The sequence below is a fragment of the Sarcophilus harrisii genome, chromosome 4 (genome assembly GCF_902635505.1).
Source record: "Sarcophilus harrisii chromosome 4, mSarHar1.11, whole genome shotgun sequence".
Taxonomy (NCBI): Eukaryota; Metazoa; Chordata; class Mammalia; order Dasyuromorphia; family Dasyuridae; genus Sarcophilus; species Sarcophilus harrisii.
The window spans coordinates 328,219,041-328,238,661 of record NC_045429.1 but is presented as its reverse complement, the minus strand read 5'-3'; the positions used below and the strand labels follow the sequence as shown (position 1 = coordinate 328,238,661).

The 19,621-nt window shown below is 38.0% G+C and overlaps 1 protein-coding gene across 2 annotated transcripts in view; it reads right to left on the bottom strand.

Moving 5' to 3' along the window:
• The window catches only part of EFTUD2 (elongation factor Tu GTP binding domain containing 2), a 42,849-nt gene that overhangs the window by 16,733 nt on the left and 6,495 nt on the right, over nucleotides 1-19,621 (bottom strand). For both annotated transcript variants that reach the window (XM_031965993.1, XM_031965994.1), the window contains exons 3-10: nucleotides 15,533-15,698; nucleotides 12,515-12,593; nucleotides 10,865-10,940; nucleotides 10,303-10,368; nucleotides 9,397-9,432; nucleotides 6,030-6,120; nucleotides 3,222-3,304; nucleotides 2,333-2,499 (exon numbers count right to left, since the gene is read on the bottom strand). In XM_031965993.1, coding sequence (XP_031821853.1) covers nucleotides 2,333-2,499; nucleotides 3,222-3,304; nucleotides 6,030-6,120; nucleotides 9,397-9,432; nucleotides 10,303-10,368; nucleotides 10,865-10,940; nucleotides 12,515-12,593; nucleotides 15,533-15,698 — 764 coding nt within the window. The remainder of the gene's footprint in view (nucleotides 1-2,332; nucleotides 2,500-3,221; nucleotides 3,305-6,029; nucleotides 6,121-9,396; nucleotides 9,433-10,302; nucleotides 10,369-10,864; nucleotides 10,941-12,514; nucleotides 12,594-15,532; nucleotides 15,699-19,621) is intronic.

Here is a 19,621-nt window from a genome sequence, read left to right as displayed (position 1 = left end):
ATGGCATTTCTCCTCCCTCTCTTCTGAGCCCTCTGCAATCTGATTTCTAACCTCACCACTCGACTGGAACTTTGCTCTTAAGGACTTTTAAATCGCCAAATCTAATGGCTTCTTCTGAATTATCCTCCCTCTTGAGTTCCTTGTGTGTGTGGAATTAACTGGCAATATGGCAGTTATATTCATGGCAATATACCCTTAAAGTATACTTTAATTGTGATTTGAGAATATATAATAACAAATAACAAAAAGTTACAGGTGTTTGTCCACTTCTGTTTCCTACCACCTCTCAATTAGCATTTAAGTATTTCTTTTAAAGTTGATGATGGCTTTGAATTCTCTAATACAAGATATCTGCCTGTATTGCAGTTCTCTAGTATTCTTTTATTTATGGGTGAGATTTTCATTATTAGAATGTACATCTGGATTTCCCCCAAACAATGAAAGAGAAGGTCAGGGAGGGGCATGGGGGGCTTCTGTGGTCAGGACTTTCTCAGAAGCCTTGACTTCCTCTGGGACTCAGCTCAAGAGCCATCTTCTGTATGTAGCCTTTCTAAGGTCCTTCAGCCCCTAGATTAGCATTCCTGTCTAAAGTTATCTTCCATCTATTCTGTACATCTTATAAATTTCTACCTATGTACAGATTATTTCTAACATTTAAATACAAATTTCTTGGGGGCGAGGACTTTTCTTTGGTATCCCTAGAAATCAGCAAGGGGCCTGATATATACTAAGAGTTTAACAAATGTTTGTTGATTGATTGAACTCATTTTGATCCACATATACTCCTATGAGGCAGATTTATCCTCTTCTTAAAGATGAGAAAGAGGAGGTTAAAAGAGAAAAAAATGGCTCAGTCATGGAAATGTTGCTACCCTCCATGCACTCTGTGGTAGCCAACTTCCTCATACTCTAATCCTGTGCATTCCCCCTTAGCACTCTGAATTGCACAAGCTGCAGTCCCCCAATCACCCTCCTCCTTCTCCTCCCCCCCAAGAAGAATGTTGACTCCTTAGGGCAGGGACCACTATGTTTTGTTTTTGTAATCCCAATGCTTGACAGACTAAATGCTTAATTTAATAAATGTTTGTTGGATTAGAAAAGATTTTAGGTTACCTCAACAGCAATAAGGCAGAACAAGTAAAGAGGAATAGATAAAACTATGATATAAGGCAACAGAAACAACAAGAGTTGCAAAAAATCATTTCAGATGCTAAGAAAATAAAAGACTTGTAAAAGTGCTACTCAGAAACAGTTTCGCAATTCCCTACGATGGAACAACCCTTTAATGGAAAAAGCATTTTTATAAATACATTTGGATGACTATTTTACAGAATCCCAGGGCTGGCAGAGATCTCAAAGGGCCTTTCAGTCCATTTCTCTGCTATCACACAGAACTGTACCTACCCCACTGAGCAGAGTGGATGGTAGGAGTGATAAGAATGTTAGAAGTAGCAGCAACAGTAGCTGACATTTCTATAGTCCTTTTAGGTTTGGAAAATTCTTCATATACATGATTTGATTTGAATCTTACAACAATGCTGTAAGTTAGGTGCTATTATTATTCTCATCTTACAGATTAAAAAACAGCTCAGAAAAGTTAAATGACTTGCTCAAGATGACACATCAATTAAGTGCATACCCCAAACCCAGTCTTTCCTGACTTCAGTGTACTTTGTGGGGAAATTCTTTCTGAATCTGTCTGGTTTGAAGTTAGGCCCATTTACAGTTAAAACAAGAAACAGTTACTAGCTGCCCCTTATTTAATATTTGGTTTACCCAAAAGTCCTCAGACTTTTGTTTAGCTCATTTGGTTGAGTAGCAGTGACAACAAGATTGAATTTATGCTTCAATCCTTTCATGGCTAGGAGCTTATATCCCTAACTTTGATCTCACTACCAAAAAATCTCAAAGACTGCACCCTGTCACTTACGGCCAGCAGCGCATCTTTGTCCATGTCAAACACTGACTCAAGTATATTCCATCCATCTCTAGCATTCTTTTACCCAGGCCAAATTGTCCTGATGATTCCTACTACTGTGTAGCTCTGGGTAGTTCCTTCATCATTCTGGATCTCTTCTTCACATGAGCTCCCTTCCAGCTCTAGATCTCTGACCCCGGGAAATCTTCTTCCTTGTGATCACACCAGCTCACCTCCATCCAGTCCTCCCAAACCACAACTTCAGGCGTTAAGGGTGACTATCTCTCTTTTTTTCCCCACTGAGGCAACTGGGTTAAGTGACTTGCCCAGGGTCACACAGCAGGGTTACTATCTCTTAAAAAACCTCAAAAGCACTAAAGAATGGAAGCACCCTCTAGATGGCCTCCCCCATACCTGATTAATCCATTGACCTCATCCACAATGTGTCGCAGTTTGTAATAGGCATCTGTTGGGGGAAGTTTGAGCTCTAAAATCAGCCGGTCAATCTTATTGATGCACACAGTAACAGCCAGCCTCTCCTGCACTGCATGCTTGATCAGTCGCTCAGTGTTCAGCATCACCTAAGGAACACAAGATTAAGGGAATGGAGAAGCCATGAAAATATAGTATGGCTACAAAGGGCCCTATCTTTTAACATGGTAAAAAAGCAGGAAAAAGCTTAGCCAAAAGGAAACATTATTTGTAAATAAATAAATAAATATGCAAACCAAAAAGCATTAGAGAAATGCTAGTTTTTGTTATTATTACTACTACTTGAGGAAGCACCATTATCTGGCAAAGAACTAGCAGCTCCCCCTCCTGGCCATCTCACCAATGGCACATGAGTGAGGAAGTCTAGAAATAGCTGTGATTTTCTAACTACTTGGCAAGTGCCTGAGGAAACCTTGAACTTATCCATCCAAACATCATATTCTTTCTCAGCAGAGCGTTCTAATTTTTACCACTAATTCAATAAAATCATTAATTTAGGATGAAACATTTAAAATCAATTTATACCTGCCTCCCCCTCCAGATTACAATGTTATCTCATTTCTTAAATCATGTTGAATTGCATTGAATACTTAGTCCCACCCCTTTTAAGAAGTGAAGCTGAATGCAATCCACCGTCCTTAAATCAAGGCAAACCTAGAATTTAATCACACGACTATCTTAAAATCAATAAAACTTCTGAATCTTTCTTATTCTTTTGCTCTGGGAATCTATTTGCTCTGGGAAGAGAGAAAATATGAGAAAAGAAGGGTAAGAAAATATTATCTGAAATGTAACAAAAGCAAATGCTTACCCCCTCGGCTGCATCGATGAAAAGCACTACCCCATCAGAGATGCGCAAGCCAGCTGTTACTTCATCAGAAAAATTCACATGTCCTAAAAAAAAAAAAAAATACCGAAAAAGCAATATGTGGGTACAGAATTAAGTGCTGGTAGTTTTATCTGTTTGCAATGGCTTAAATGAAAGTACCCAGTCCTCTTCCTTCAGGACATTTACTGTAATTATAGGAGATCTCAAGACTTATAATTCCTCCTTTCTTCCCTCAACCCAAAGTTTCCCACAATTCTTGAAATCCCCATTTATAAGATACATTGAATCAGTCATCTTCTACAGAAGTCCTTATAAGATAAGAAGGGGTACACAACTGTACCCACTAACATTAGTACAAATAAATTTATTCAACTAGTTGCTCTAGAAAGCAGAGAACAAAATCCCATGAAAAGGGGATAGAGGGTAGTATGATGTACTGAAAGCATCCAAATCTGGAACTCTGTGCCTTGTTCTCCCACTAACTTATTGTTTGATCCTGGAAAAGTTACAACTTACCTACTGGATCTTGTTTGCCTCATCTATAGTTTGGGAATTGGACTGGATTATCTCTAAGGGCCTTTTTCAGTTCTGACACCTATTTAACAAGCACATTTTCTTGGCCCAGGAGGTGTCAAGGGACAGTTTAGAACACAGAAGAAAGGCTGGAGGGGATCCTGAGCAGTATGAGAACATGGTGTTCTGAGCAGGGAGAAGAGGCAGAACTCAACAAGTGGAGATATTAGGGAAATTTGGGTCCTCCAAAATACCCCAACAAATCTGCTCTAGGGATACCCTATATCAAAAGAAAAAATCTACTGGGAAAGTCATGGTTCTCTTCCAACATATGACACTGGAACAGAAAACAAGGAGTACACTGGATGCCTATAATTGGTCAGTTTGTACTAAAGGAGCCCTTTAAGAGATGCTTTGTTTACTAGTATACATAATATGTAAATAAAAATAGTACAAGAATAGAAATATACAAATAATATAAAAATATTAATATAAATAACTGAATATGAAAAATAAAACGTGAATATATAACAATAAAATATATAGCAATATAAATATAAATGTATGAAATGTAAAAATCATATAAATATAAAATATAAAGTAACAATGTTTCAAATGTATATATTGATTATATAATATGTACTGCATCTTTATTATATTTGCTATTACATAATACATATTACATAATACAAATACAAAATTTTTTATTCATTCCTAGGTAGAAGGGATTTAAGGTATGATGGATGTCCACTGAAAGTGTTCTCTTATTACTGATCTCTTAGCTGCCAATCAATGACCTGTTTTCAGTTTTCATTCCCTATGAACCCCTCTACAACTTTTGATACTGCTGATCACTCTCCTCCATTTTCAGAATACCATTGCCTGCTGGTATTCCTTTTACTTTGGTATTTTTCCTACTTAATGTAGTTTTCTTCTCTGTTTTTTCTGTCTCTTTTGCTGGATCCTCCTCCAAGTCATCCTCTTAAACCTTATACCTGAGGGTATCCCTCTGGGATACCTCTAGGTCTTCTTTTCTTCTCCCTCTATACTACCTACTTCACTTGGTGATTTAAATAACTCCTATGGATTTAATTACCACCTCTAAGTTGATAATTCTCAAATCTACTTATCTTGCCTCAATTTTTTGGCTAACTCCAGTCTCACATAGTTCAATAGGCTTTTCTCCTTCACTATAAAATCATCTCACTCCCTTGCCACATAGAACAGTTTGTTCTATTTTACTGCCTTTCAGACATCTTAAACTGAATGTCCAGTAAACAACTTTAATACAATCTGTCCAAAATGGAACCCATCATTTTTCCCCCTAAACTTTCCTGTCCTCCTATGTTCCTTATTACTTTGGAGGGTAATATCATCCTTCCACCCCTCACTCTCTTAACTTTCTTTTACCAGCTCCCCATCCCCATAGCCAAAGTCTATTAATTTCATTTTTGCAATGTATCTCAAATGCCCCCTTCTCTCCTCTGGCTCTGTATCCACTCTAGTACAGGCTCTTGTCACCTCATGAGCCAATTACTATGACAGCCTGCTGTGGTGTCTGTCTGCCTCAAGTCTCTCCCCACTGCAACTCATCTTCCAATCAGCCACCAAAGTGATTTTCCTAAAATGCAGATCTGAACTTGTCACCTCCCTACTCAGGAAACTCCAGAATTTCCCTACGGCCTCCAGAAACAAATACAAAATACTGTTTGGCATTCAAAGTCCTTTATAAAGCAGCACCCTCTTACCTTTCCCATCTTTTTACACTTAACTCACTGACATGTGCTGTACTCTGACCCAGTGACAAAGACTTCTGGCTGTTCCATAAACAATACCCTCTATCTCCAGGATCCAGGCTTTCTGTTCTCTATAGCTGTCCCCTATGCCTGAAATGGTCTCTAAGTCCAAACTAAAATCCCACCTTGCATAAGAAGGCTTCACAAATTCAACTTTAAAATTCTAGTGTCCCCTCTCTGTTATTTATTTCCTGTTTATTCTGTACATAGCTATATATTTGCTTGAATGCTGTTTTCCCCATTAGACTGTAAGCTCTTTGAGAGCAGGAACTGTCTTTTGTCTCCTTTTGTATCTCTAAAACTTAACACACACTATGTGTTAGGTAGTAGGTATTTAATAAATGTTTACTGTTTAGCTGACACCCAAGCATGCACTGGTCTACTCTGAAAACTGAAGGAACGCAAGAATTGTGGCTCAAATGTCAAAAGGTTAAGGAAAACCATATTAGCCACACTAATATACATGGGCATGCTCACTCACCTGGTGTGTCCATGATGTTGAAGAGGTAAGACTTTCCCTTGGTATCTGGCAGGACCACTGTCACTGGAGTACTTTTGATGCCAACGCCCCTCTGAAAGGATAAATTTAGAAGGCAAGATCAAAATGTGAGAGGGCATTGGGGTTGGGGTCATTCTATTCTGGAGATCTTGTCAACTAAGGATGAACTGATAACCCTATTCTCTCTCTAAAAGCTCCCTTATACACACACACACACACACACACTATGTGATTTTTATCCAAGCTTATTCTGCTATAATCTTTTTTTTTTCCTGCTATGATCTTCATAAATTATTTTTCCCTTTCTTTTCAATGAAAGGGGAAGATTCTCTACCATAAATCTGGAAGAATAAAGAGATGGAAGGCAGCATGAAGGTCATCTTATTACATAAATCTAGGTCTAGTCTCTCCTAAATCTCTCTAATGAGGCAACAAATGTTTTAATCTAGTGTAAGTGACCAGTCCAAAGTTAAAAAACAAACGCACAGTGTCTTAAGAAAAAAAAATAATTTTAGTTGAGGTAGTTTTTAATTTAGAGTTTAAAATCTAATTAATTTCATTTCAAAATAACAGGAAACATAAAAGAGAACAAATAATAGGAAACTATCAGAATTAGATATAGTCCATATTTTTTCATAGACATATACTCACATTTGTATCTATATACATATATATTTAGATTCAGAGTGAGAAGTAGCAAAGCACAATGGTGCACTAGGCTATTTGAATAATCCAGGGGAGAGGTACTGACAGCCTGAACTATGAGTGTTGAAAAGGCAGAGATATGAGAGATGCAGTAGTGACAGAATGGAAGGATGTGGTGAGGGCAAGGATGAGGTTGAATGGGCATGGTGAGGAGGATGGCAGTGCCCTCAGTGCGAGTTGGGAAGTTGGGCTTGAGGGATAAGATGATGAGCTGTTCAGGATTTACTGAGTATGAGATCTCAGTGGGACACGACACAAGGCAGAATATTTACTGAACAGTTGGAGGGGTCAAACTCGAGTTCAAAAAGTCACAATAGGCCTCAATATAAAGATCATCAGTATAGAGATAACTAACCCATGAGACTTAATTAAGATCATCATGAGAAGGTATGAGGAGGGAAAAGGGCCCAGGCCAGGTATTCCATTAGGGGCAGGACAAGGATGAGAGGGGTAGTGAAGGAGAACAGGAGCATCCAGAAAGGTCAGAAAACCAAGAGGAACATCATATAAATCAAAGAAAGGTAAAGAGTATCCAGTAATAAAAGTGGTCAACAGCTTAGCATCAAAAGCAACAGAGATGAGAAGTAAGAGAAAGTTCCTGCATTTGGCAATTAAGAGGTCACTGGAGAACTTTAGGGAGAGCAGTTTTAGTTAAGTGATACAGGTTAAAGTCAGACTGGAAGTGGTGGAAGAGTAAGGGGGAGGAGAGGGACTGGAGGCAGTAAGTTCAGACAGAGAGTAGAGCTTAGGCAGAGAAGGGGAGGGGAAGAGGTAGGGGAGGATCAAGTGAAAATTTTCTAAGGATGGAGGAAGTCTGGGTGTGCTTGTGGGCAGCCAAGAGGGAATCCAGTAGCTAGAGACAGACTGAAGATTAGAGAGTGACAACAAACTTCTGAGAGGATGGGGTCAGGAGAACAAGCAGAGAGGGTTGGCCTTGGGAACAAGCCCATCTCATCATCAGAGACTGGATTAAAGGAGAAGAGCAAAGGGACTTCCTTGAGGATCCGTGTGGGACTAGAAAACACACTGGTAGTAGACTCAGGAAGTATAGTTATAGGACTTCTTCCATCACTACTCAGCATCATTGGTCCACGAAGGAATGAAGCAGATGATATACTCAGGAGGTGAGCCTGGGCAAGAAGTACATGGGCCTTGAAGCAGAGTGCAGAGAAGACAGTACAAAGTTCAGCTAGTTAACTACAGAGTTTGGGAAGGAGGAAAAGGGAAATCAAAGCAGAAATTGCAGACAATTGTATATTCATGTCTATCGTTCTCTATAGAAACATGTACATATGTGTCCTTGAGCACATATATGATAAGACAGAAAGAGAGACTGAGAAAAGGAGAGAAAGGAAAAAGCAATTGTTGGAGAGTCAGGGATAGAGAGACAGAGTGCTCATATTTTTAGAGCAGAAGCCCTGAGTTCAAATCCTGCCTGGCCTTGGTTCTGTGATCTAGAACAAATTACTTCCCTTTCCTTACACTGGGCCTCGGTTTCCTCAACAATGAGACTTCATGACCTCTAAGGTCCTTTCTAGCTCTAAATCTATGATACTTTGTATAGTACAATAGAAAGGGTTCTAAATTTAGAGCAAAAAGATAATGAATTTGACACCCAATTCTTCTAATTCCCGTGTGACCTTGGTCAACCCTTTCTGCCTCTGGGACCATGGACTCGGGATTGTCATGGATGGCAGAGGTCACTGAGTGCAGCCTCATTGTACAAAGTGGCTCCAGCTGGGCAAGTGCCCAGGGTCACACCACTGCTAGTACTGGTGTGAGGAGAATCTGGGCTGGGGTCTTCCAGGTTTCAAGCTCATGACTCAATCCTCACATGCTGCCTTGCAAAAAAAAAAAAAAGCAAATGCTTAGGGCTCAAATATATGTGTATGTCTACACAAACACATTGTATGAAGGGAGAAAGGAAAGAAGAACTAAATACATGGATGACAGACAGAGACAAATTCCTGTCCCACTGACTCACGCCACAGAAGAGCTAACCACAAGAGCACAAGTGACATCACACTTGTATAAGGGGAGTGAGGCTAGATTTAGAGCTACAAAGCCTGAGCTCAGATCCTCAGGCTTAGACTTTGGGAAGATTACTTAAACCTCTGTGGGTCTGTCTTATTATCTGGAAAATGAGAGTCTCCACGTATACTATTTACTTTAACAGGCTATTATAAGCAGCAAATGAGAAAATATAAACAAGAATTCTATTACTATAATATCTTGCAACAAAAATATAAGATGTTACTATGAATATATTTCTGAATGTTACACACATGATTATATCCTCTTTGGTGCATAACATCTTTATCTTACATGCTTTTAATATACTATTAATTTTAAAGCTGTGCTGAATTTCTGCAACTACAGGCACAGATGCAGATAGTCTTGTGTTACTGGCTTTAGAGGCCATATCAAATTCAATCAGAGACAGTGCCTTAAAATCTGACTCCCCATTCCACCCTAAACTCTGAATTATGGTACCACAAGGAATTTAAGATTCCCAGGGGAAATGAAGAGGTGTTCTAAGTCACTCCATGGTTTCATCATTCATCCTCATCCCTTATTGATCTGACAACTGCTGAATCTGGCAAAGTGTTACAAGAGAATAGGAGATGGTTCTAAACACACTTACCTCTTGCTCAGTGAAGAGGATGTCTGTGTAGCAGAGCTGAAAAAAATAAAGGGCTCTCAATGTTATTAAAATTCAGATTCCTTGTCCTGAACAAATGATATCCTAACCTGCATAGTACTATAAGGAAAAAAAAAAAAAAAAAAAAAAGGAATTGAAACTAGTGGAGGTCCCACAGTTAAAAACCAGGCATTTAGGACAATATCTGTCCAATTGGAGAGTCACTAGATATGTAAATAAAATACATGCAAGTGAAGAGGAGTATCCTACAGAATAAGGTGTAAAACCTGGTGCAGCCAGATGGATAAAATCACTCCAAGTCACGAAGGGCCCTTAGGAATGAAGGGAACAGAGAAGCCTTCTGCAGGAACTCTGCATGTCAGAATAGTCAACTGGTATTTCCTGAATTTATTAGCCAATAGGTTCCTTGTCACTCATTTTCTCTTCCTCTTTGCTATCCAATGCCTCCCCTGGTCTCCAGGACAGGTACTAAGGATCTTGATATTAAATATTTTCAAAAATACTTTCCTGCCAGCATTTACTGCAGTGAGAGTTCTAGTTACTGTTGTCCTCATTCAGAGATATTTAGATTTCTAGTGAAAACAAGCCCCAATTATCTGTACACCAGTTAGTAATAAGAAAAGATAAAGTGTATAACTCTAGTTATATTAGGAAGAACATATAACACTCCAGGGTGAGAACAGACTGCCAAGTTGGCAGATGAAGATTCTCTATACTCAAATTAGAATTCATACCACCCTCTCAGAGATCATCAGCAGAATCAACAACTATAAAGCAGCATCTGGTAGTTTCCATCGATTTATAAAGTGAAAGGTAGGTGGGGGAAGGAGATGACAGAAAAAACATCAGAATTCAATCTATGTTATCCACAGTGGTAGTTCTACTTACATCTTGGTCATAGCGCTTCCTGATTTCCGGATGAGTCTGCTCTATTAAACAGTCTACAAAACAAGTCTTCAGGGAAAGAGAAAATGAAATCTGTCAACTACATTGGGAAAGGTATAACATCCAATTACTCCCTTAAAAAAAAAACCCAACATAATTAGGGAAAGGGGAAGAGAAGTGATAGGAGGAGAAAAGGCAGTACTGAGGGAGAAAACAGTATTAACACTGAGGCCAGAGGTTAATTTTCAAATGAAATAAGATGAATTATCTCTCAGACAGGTATCCCCTAGGAAATGAAAACTCGTAAAATTTGGAGTAAAGCAACAAAGCAGTTAAAGGCTCAATCTCTCTTCTTTTCTCAAGCTGTAGACACAAGGCTCAGGAAGGAAAATAACTTATAAACTGTGAGACAAGAAAGCTGGCCATTCACAGTATGACAGATCCCTGGAATCAGGAAATTTATTTACCACCCTCACCCCCACTCAATCCATCCAATTTTCAGGGACGAATAATTAATGAAAATGAAGAGGAATCCAATTCCATAGCAGTTACAAGCCTTTCTTACTTTGCCATGGTGGAGATGTCCACATAAAGTCACATTTCTGATCAACTCTGAGTTGTCCATCAAGTCTGCCAAGAAACTGAAAAGAAAGAAGGGCTGGCTTCAAATGGTCTCAAAAGCAGGGGATCTATGCTTCTTGAATTATTTGAGAAACTTCAAACAACCAAAATTATGCACATTTCAGTTTCATAACATTTAGAAAATGAAAAGAAAAAAAGATTTTCTACTTGTGACTTTAACAATCTGAAAGCCTGTGAAAATGAAAATGTAAGCATCTCCTTTATCTATACAGATATTATAGAGGCAGCTAGATGGCGCTGTGATCCATCCACAGCACAGGCCCTGGAGTCAGGAGGACCCGAGTTCAAATTTGATCTCAGACACTTATTGTGTAACTCTGGGCAAATCACTTAACCCCAACTGCCATGTAAAAAACAAACAAAAACAGATATTATGGCACTTAGGATGGAATGGCTCACTAATAAAGTCATTTGAACAGCAGAACTACACCTGGAAATGCATGCTTTGGAAAACTATTAAATGTTACATATATTGCTTTTTATTACAACTATAAAATAACCATATTTGATTGTTTTTCTATATTCCTTTTATGAAATACACTAACACTAATACATCTAAATGAGTGTTGCCAACTTCAAAGAAATTATTCTAATTAAAATCTTCTTTGGAAGTTGTCATTTGGAATTACCATCTGACCTAGGTCACAAGTTGTACTGGTCACAAACTGGTCCCTTTATTTCATAATTATAAGTCATTTGTATGATTTATGGTATGAGGCAGTCTATTACCAGCCTAAGCTGCAGATGTCTGAACCTTGGATTTGGTCAATGGAGAGAATATCTAGTGACAACGCAATTTGACCAGTATGAAAAGGCAACAGTGCAAGTTCTGGTCTTACAGAGTAGCCTGGAGCCCTGGGATCTTAAGTAACTTATGCAGGGCCATAACATCTGTATCAGTCAGAGAAAAGACCTGAACTTGCCTCTAATCTTGTTTCACACTGTAGCTACAGGTGTCTTTTGATTATTTTCACAAATCCACCCTTGAAGATTGAAGATTTGCTATCATTGAAGATAGTGAAGGACAGTGATGCAGGAAAACCACACAAACAACCCAAAGTGAATGTTGCAAAATTACTAAAGACAAGAATGGCTCCAAAGAAGAGACAGGAGGAAGTATTTCTCCCCACTCTTTTAAAGAGGAGGAAGGTCCATAGGTAGAGACTACTAAATGTTTTTCTTTTTGATGTTTTAACCCATTTTGCTGATTATTTTCTTCTTTTTTTTCTTAAAAAAAAACTTTTGAAATATGAGATGCTTCTCTGGGAAGGAAAATATAGGGGGAAATTTAGGATATACAAAAAACATCAATAGAAATTTGTTTTTTAAAAAAGTGACATGATTTCTGAAGGAAACTCTAAAGGAAAAGCTCTAAAAATGTTTGAGCAATGAGAATATCAGTGCAATTCAAGTACAGCCTTAAGTATATTTTTCAGAGTAAGTAAAATCAAAAGCAGCATGCATTCAATGGTCAGGCCCAATGTTTCTGAACATTATGTCCATCACCTGATGCTGTTCCCATTCCAAGTAAAGTAGCTCTTTCATTAGAGGAGGTGAAAACTTTGCTACTTACTCCATTTCATACACTGTGACAGGTAATGTCTGCTCCATCAGAGAGAATTTCTTGGTTTTTACAGGTTTAATAATCGGCTCTGAGGAAGAGATATAATGAATATGGTTATGTTCAGGCAAAAATAAATATAAATGTCTGTTCCTATATGTGAATTAATAATAGCTAACATTTATTTGACGTTTACTATGTGCCAGATCCTCACAATAGACCTGGGAAGCAGAGGCTTTGATTGTTTCCATTTTACAACTGATAAAGATGAGATTAAATTATTTGCCCAGGGCTCCCAGCTAGTAAGGGTCTGAGGCTGAATCTGAGCTGAGGTCCTGACCCCAGGTAAGCAATCTATCCGCTATACCACCTCTACAAATGCATTTTATTCTCTCATGGACAGAAGTGAAGAGAGGACTTGCCCAGGTTCACACAATCAGTCTGTTTCAGACCTCCCGCTGGCTCTTCATGTTCTATTCTATTCGATAAACATGTTGGGAGCATCTTCTACTACTTGTAAAGCACAATACAAAATAAATTTTAAAAATAGCTATTGAGCTCAGAGAACATACAAAATTGTAGGATAGACAAGATGGGCATATAAAGAATTCTGATCTAGATCACTGCATTCTTTAGAATGGAATAAGGGAACAGGATCACATAAACAATTGATGATCTAAAGATGGAAAAACCACACTAATGGCTGTTTAGAAAAAGAGAAAGAGGATATAGGAGCTGAGTTTTGATTTCAGTTAACTGATGAGGAAAGATGGGATTGAAGGGAAAAAAAAAAAAAAGCTCATTCCTGGCAGGAAATTCTGGCCAGAGAGGGAATTTCAGAGCTCATGATCTTGGGCACTCCAAGCAATATGAAACCAAAGATATAGCCATGTGGGGAGACTACTGGAGTAGAAGATAGCTAGAGCTTCTAGGAGCTGAGAACATGAAATTATGACCACAGATTATTAAAAGGTGTCAGGTGGATTGTAAGACTGCCCCCCCTTCCAAATGCTTTCTTGCCTAGAGGAATTAAAATCACAGAAAGCAGAAAAAGTTAAAAAGAATTGGGTTGGTTTAACCTGGAAAAGAAAAGGTTTAAGGGGAGGGGAAGACTGTCAACAACTGTCTCCAAGGACATAAAAATTATTTTAAGGGGGCAGTTAGGTGGCTCAGTGAATAGAGCACCAACCCTGAAGTTAGGAGGACTGGAGTTCAAATCTGGCCTCAGACACTTAACACTTCCTAGTTGCGTGACCCTGAGTAAGTCACTTAACCCCAATTGCCTCAGCAAAAAAAATAAATTTTAAGGATGTAGACAATGGTGGTAGAGACAGAGTAGCATAATGGATAGAGTCAGCTTCTGAGCCTTAAGAACACAGTATTCACCTCTTAAGTGTCAACCAGTGAAGTCAAAAGAAATTTCACAGACTCCCTTCCCCCCCAAAAACTTATCTTCTATGTTCTCCTAAAGAGAGCTGGATGTGACACTGCTCTTTTCCCAAGCAAACAATCTGATTAGATGTTAATAGACCAAAAACCATTTTGCCCAGCCAACCTTCCCTGAATAATCCCACTTAACTTTATTTACTGTATTGATTGGCACTTGCCCTCAGCACACATTCTTGGTTGCAAGTATATCAACTCACTGTTTTATGACTTTAGCTTGTTACTAAGCATTCATTAAGCACTTACTGCATGCCAGGCACCATACTAAGCACTGAGGACAAAGACACAGACCCTATTCTCAAGGAGCTCACACTCTAATGGAGGACAACAAACAGTCATATGAAACAAGCTATGGGCAGCATAAATTAAAGAAAATCAAATTAGAGGAAAGACACTAGAACTAAAGGGCAATAGGAAAATCTTCCTGTAGAAGTCGAGATTTTAGCTAGACTTGAAGGAGGCCAGGCTAGGGAGGCAGGCAGGCAGCAAAGCCTTCCAAGTATGAGACCATGCCAGATAAACATGCCCAGAGCTGGGAAATGTACTGTCTTGCTTGAGGAAAAGCAGGTGGTTATGAGGAGTTCTGAATGCCAAGCATAGCACCATCCTTGACCTCTCTCCTACCTTTAACGATTAAGAAAAGGCCACTGAAGAGAGAGCAATACAGCTCTTCCTAATTCCCTCCAAACAACTTTAAAATTATGAGTCAAACGATTCTGCAGCAACATAGCCAGCAAAAAGTTGGGATGAGACATTTTTCCAGCCCAAGATAACTCAGGAAGGAGATGATAGTGACATTGGGGATAGAGCTAGTCCTGAGAGCAGGCAGCAGCAACACCAGCTTGGGCTTTGAATGTTGCTACAAAAGCAGCAGAAACAGCAGTCTAGTAAGGGGGCTGAACAACTGGTCAAAAAGAGATCACAATGAATGCCTGTGCTAGCACTGGGGACAGGGCTAAGTGCTGTCTATTTTCCTGTGATTCAGTTCTGGGAAGCAGTGAGGACCAGACTATGGAGAAATGCTTGCATGGGAGCAAGAGCCCCTCATGGATGAGGTTTGAGTACAAATCAGGAAAGCAGTGATCATAACACCTTGGAAGCACCAAAAACTGGCTGTGAAAACCCCCCAGAACTATCCGTGAAGACAGCAGGGCAAAAAAGCCTGAAGCTTGAGATAGTTCAAAGTCAAGAAATAGGCTGGAAAAATTAGCAACCAATAAAAAGAACTTGAAAATTAAAAGAGAAAAGATCACTGGGTTTGGACATTATTAAATCTGAAGAATGGTTCTGGTTGAATGATGAAGTTGAAAGCCAAACTATAAAGAGTTAAGAAGAGAAAAGAAAGTAGAGCATTTGATTAAAACAAAACAAAACAAAACACCTTTCTGAAACAAATACTGCTGATATTATTAACCTCATTTTACAAATAGGAAAGATAAGCTCCAGAGAGGTTAAGTGAGTAAGCTTGAGGGAATATGGAGGGAAACAGGAGGGAAGGGTTTGAATCCCAGGTCCCTCTAACACCAAGGCCAGAACTCCTTGCCTCAGTAACCCAGGACTTAGTCCAGGAACACAATGACTTACCCGTGAGCGGCTGAGTGTCTTCTTCTTGCACAATTGTCTCTACCTCGGGGCCATAGACCTCCTCAGCAGTTGGGTAGTATTTCTTGTCCTCATGCAATACCACCTCCATCCCAGGGTGATCATCATCATGGTCTCCTATGTCATCATCATCGTCATCATCATCCATCTGAACACAAAAAGGGAATGAGACTAAGAATGACCAGCACTTTTTTAAATTCAATATGAATGAGGAATAAATAAGGGAAGATACTTTTTTTTTTTTTTAAAGCACTGATCTCATTCACCTTATTACTTCTTGTCAGTTAACCTTAGTCAGTTAGAGAAGGAAGCTAATGTAGCCAGTGTGGCAGCTTCACACACTATACGAACCACATTTCCCTCCATTCAGTTTTCTTCTGTTTATTTTCTGGGCTTTCTTTTTATTCTGTCTCTTTATAGCAAGTACACCTGCTTAAGCCTAACAAGACATATCAACAATGTTTATTACTGGTCACAAGCAGGAATGACCAGATGAAAGAGAAAAAAACTCATGAAAATACTAATGGAAAAACAACCCACAGTATATACCCTCTTGACAATCAATAGCATTGTGGGAATCTCATAGAATATTATTCACTACTTGTAAATTTCTGGAGTGTAGATAACGTATTGAATTCTAGCAGTATAATTATCTACTCTAAGTTCCTACCTGAGATCCACAGACAGGAAACTAAGGTCCAGGTTTAGAACAACTTTACAGTTTCCCTCTCAAACCCTTCTCTCTTCTCAACTAATACTATCAAAGGCACCACCAACCTCCCAGTCATCCAGAGTTCACAGCCCTGATATCAACTCTCACTCTGCCAGAATCACATCCTATCCACCTACTACAAAACCTCTCCCAAATGTGCCCTTCTCTCTGCTCTGGTTCAGACTTTCATCAACTCTTGCTTGGACTACAAGACAGCAGAGAGAGCATTCCAAATGGTGCTCCTGTCCCAAGCCTCTCCCCACTCTAATCCATTCTCTCTCCAGTTAGGATTTCCTAAAGTGATAGTCTCACCATATCACTGCCTCACCACCTACTAAATAAAGTCCAGCGACTTCTTATGACAAAGATTAAATATAAACTGTGTTTGTCAAAGGGCAGTCTTCAAACCTGCCTCCTACCCCCCCTTCGTAGTTTGTCTTCTTACATTTACTGCCTCTTAACTTACAGCTTCACTAGCCCTCATCTGTTCTTTACATCCCATAAGGTTGCTCCCATCTCAGGGACTTTACCCTACCTGGGCCTCCCCATGCTTAGAATGCTGTTTTTTAGTTTCTCTGGTTTTCTTCAATATTTGGTTCAAATTTTATCTTCTACCAGAGGCCTTTCTGGCTCTTACATGTTAATGCTTCCTTCTCTGTTCGTAGTTTATATATACCTAATTATTTTCACATTTGTCTCCTCTAGTAAAATGTGTTTTCCCCTTGCCTGCCTTTTATTTTCTTCTTCATTTTCTTTTCTGGTTTGATTTGATTTTTCTTGTACAGCAAGATAATTGTATAAATATGTATGTATGCATATGTTGGATTTAACATATATTTGAACCATGTTTAACATATATTGGATTACTTGCCATCTAGGGGAGAGGAGTAGGAGAAGGTGAGGGGGAAACTGGAACACAAGATTTTACAAGGGTTAATGTTGCAGAATTATCTATACATGTGTTTTGAAAAATAAGAAGCTTTAATAAAATTTTTTTTTAAATCCTCAAAAAAAAAAAAAAAAAAAAAAAGTATTCTCCATGAGAACAGGAACTGTTTTTTGCCTTTCTTTGTATCCCAACTACTTAGCACAGTTCCTGGCTCATAGTAAGTGCTTAATAATAAAGTATAATTAATAAGTGCATGTAAACTTTTAAATAAATTTTTTTCTTCTGATTTTAACAAATACCAAAAAAAAATGGCCATCTGTATATTTTACACACATACATATTTGTTGTTTGGTCATTTCAGGTGTGTACAACTCTGTGATTGCATTTGGGGTTTTCTTGGCAGAGATATTAGAGTAGTTTGCTATTACCTTCTTCAACTCAATTTACAGATGAGGAAATTGAGGCAGCCAGGGGTGACTTGCTCAGGGTCACACAACTAGAGTCCGAGGTCACATTTCAATTTAGGAACATGAGTCTTCCCGACTACTGTGCCACTGAGCTGCTCACATATATGTATATATTTGTATACAGAGAGCAGAAAAACAGGATTACACACAAAACTGGAGCTCATATATATAGCTTGTTTTTCTTTTTAAGCATATGACTGGATCAATCTATAGCTTTCAAAGCTGTCCTGTTTGTCTGGCCTTCTTTCTGCTCCACTTTTTAAAGATGCCCCAATGACCCTCTTTTCTTTCTTTGCTATCTTCCCCATATCCCTCACAAGAAAAAAAAAAGAAAAAAAAGAAAAGCAAACATCTTGTAACAAATACACATAATTAAGCAAAATAAATTCCAATTAGTTGAACCAGCTAACTTTCATTTAAAATCTTAATAGACAAACCTTGGAAGTTATTTAATCTAATCACAGATAAGTAAATATACAAAATATGTATAAAATAAGTACAAAGTCATCTGGGAGAGGGCATTAATTCCTGGAAGAAGTGTCACTCATGCAGAGTATGGAAATGGAGTGATAAGTTGCAAGAAGAGAATGTCCCAAATAAATGATTATCCAGCATCTACTTGAATATTTCCAATGAGGCACAGTTCAGTTAACTACTGAGGCTATTATATTCTTGAATATGAAAGTTCATGAAAAACGGTAATTGGGTAACATTTAGATTACAGTATATAAATGTATAAGGAACTGTGTAAGATATTTGTATAACTTTATACAATTACAATATAAGGAATTATACTGGAACGTATAGGAATAAGGTATATTATATAATATTCCCATAAGGAATGTTTCAGAAAAGATTAGAAAATTGGTATGTACTGAACAAAGTAAGAACAATTTATGTGATTATGTAAAATAAAATAGAGGCAAATAATTCTAAGCAAGGGAATGACTAATCAGGACTTTTAAAAGACAGAGGATGAAACAAGCTTTCCATCTCCTGGCAAAGAGATGGATTAGAACACAAAGACACAGGTTTCAGAAACAGCCTATGTGTAAATTTTTTTTACTTCATTGTACTCTTATATTACAAGGGAAAATCTTCTATATGGAAGCAGAGGGGAGTGAGAATCGGTGGTAGTAGTAATAATGTGAAAGGAATGTCAACATAATCTATAACATTACAGTTTTCTCTAGTCTAATGCAGCATCAAATAGCTTTTATGTTTATAAATAAAAATTGAATTTTCTATTTCAATTTCCAGTCTTTATTAATAGGGAGGGGAAAATACTTGTTATAGGTATATTTCTTTCATTGTAAACTTGTATGTCTTTTTGTGACTAAAGATGAAAATAAAATATTATACTGTATACACTTTTGAATTACAAAAGTCAACAAAACATTAAAAAATCCACAAATGAAAATAGACAAGGAATGTAGCTTTATTATCATCATGTTAAATTTAATATACTTTTATAGAACACAAACTGTATGTATTTTAAGTTCACAGTTTTATATACTACACTTTTTAAAATTTTTCTTTGGAAAATTTTCTTTGGAAATGTTCATGTTTATTGATATTTGAAAATTCAAATAAAATACAGTAACAACAGAGAGATTCAACTTATTCTGTTCGGTCCTGGAGTAGGTATACTAGGAGGAAAGAGAAGTTATAAAAAGATAAATTTAGACTTGACATCAGAAAAACCGTCTTTGTGATGAGAACCATCTAACCTCCAAAGTAAGTAAATTCTCCTTGGAGGGTAGAAGAGATAGGACTATTTGTTGCATATGAAATAGTTGGAATTTAATCCAGGTATAAGTTGGACTAGGTTGCCACTGAGTTTTCTTCAATCTCTAAAACATTCTTCTGATTCTATGGAATTATCCCAGACAGACTAAAAAACAACTAATAGGTAGGTTTTAAAATTCCAAAACAGGAAGTCAAAATGGCAGATCAGGGACAGTTACCAGCTGAAATCTTCCAACACTCCCTTCCTAATGACT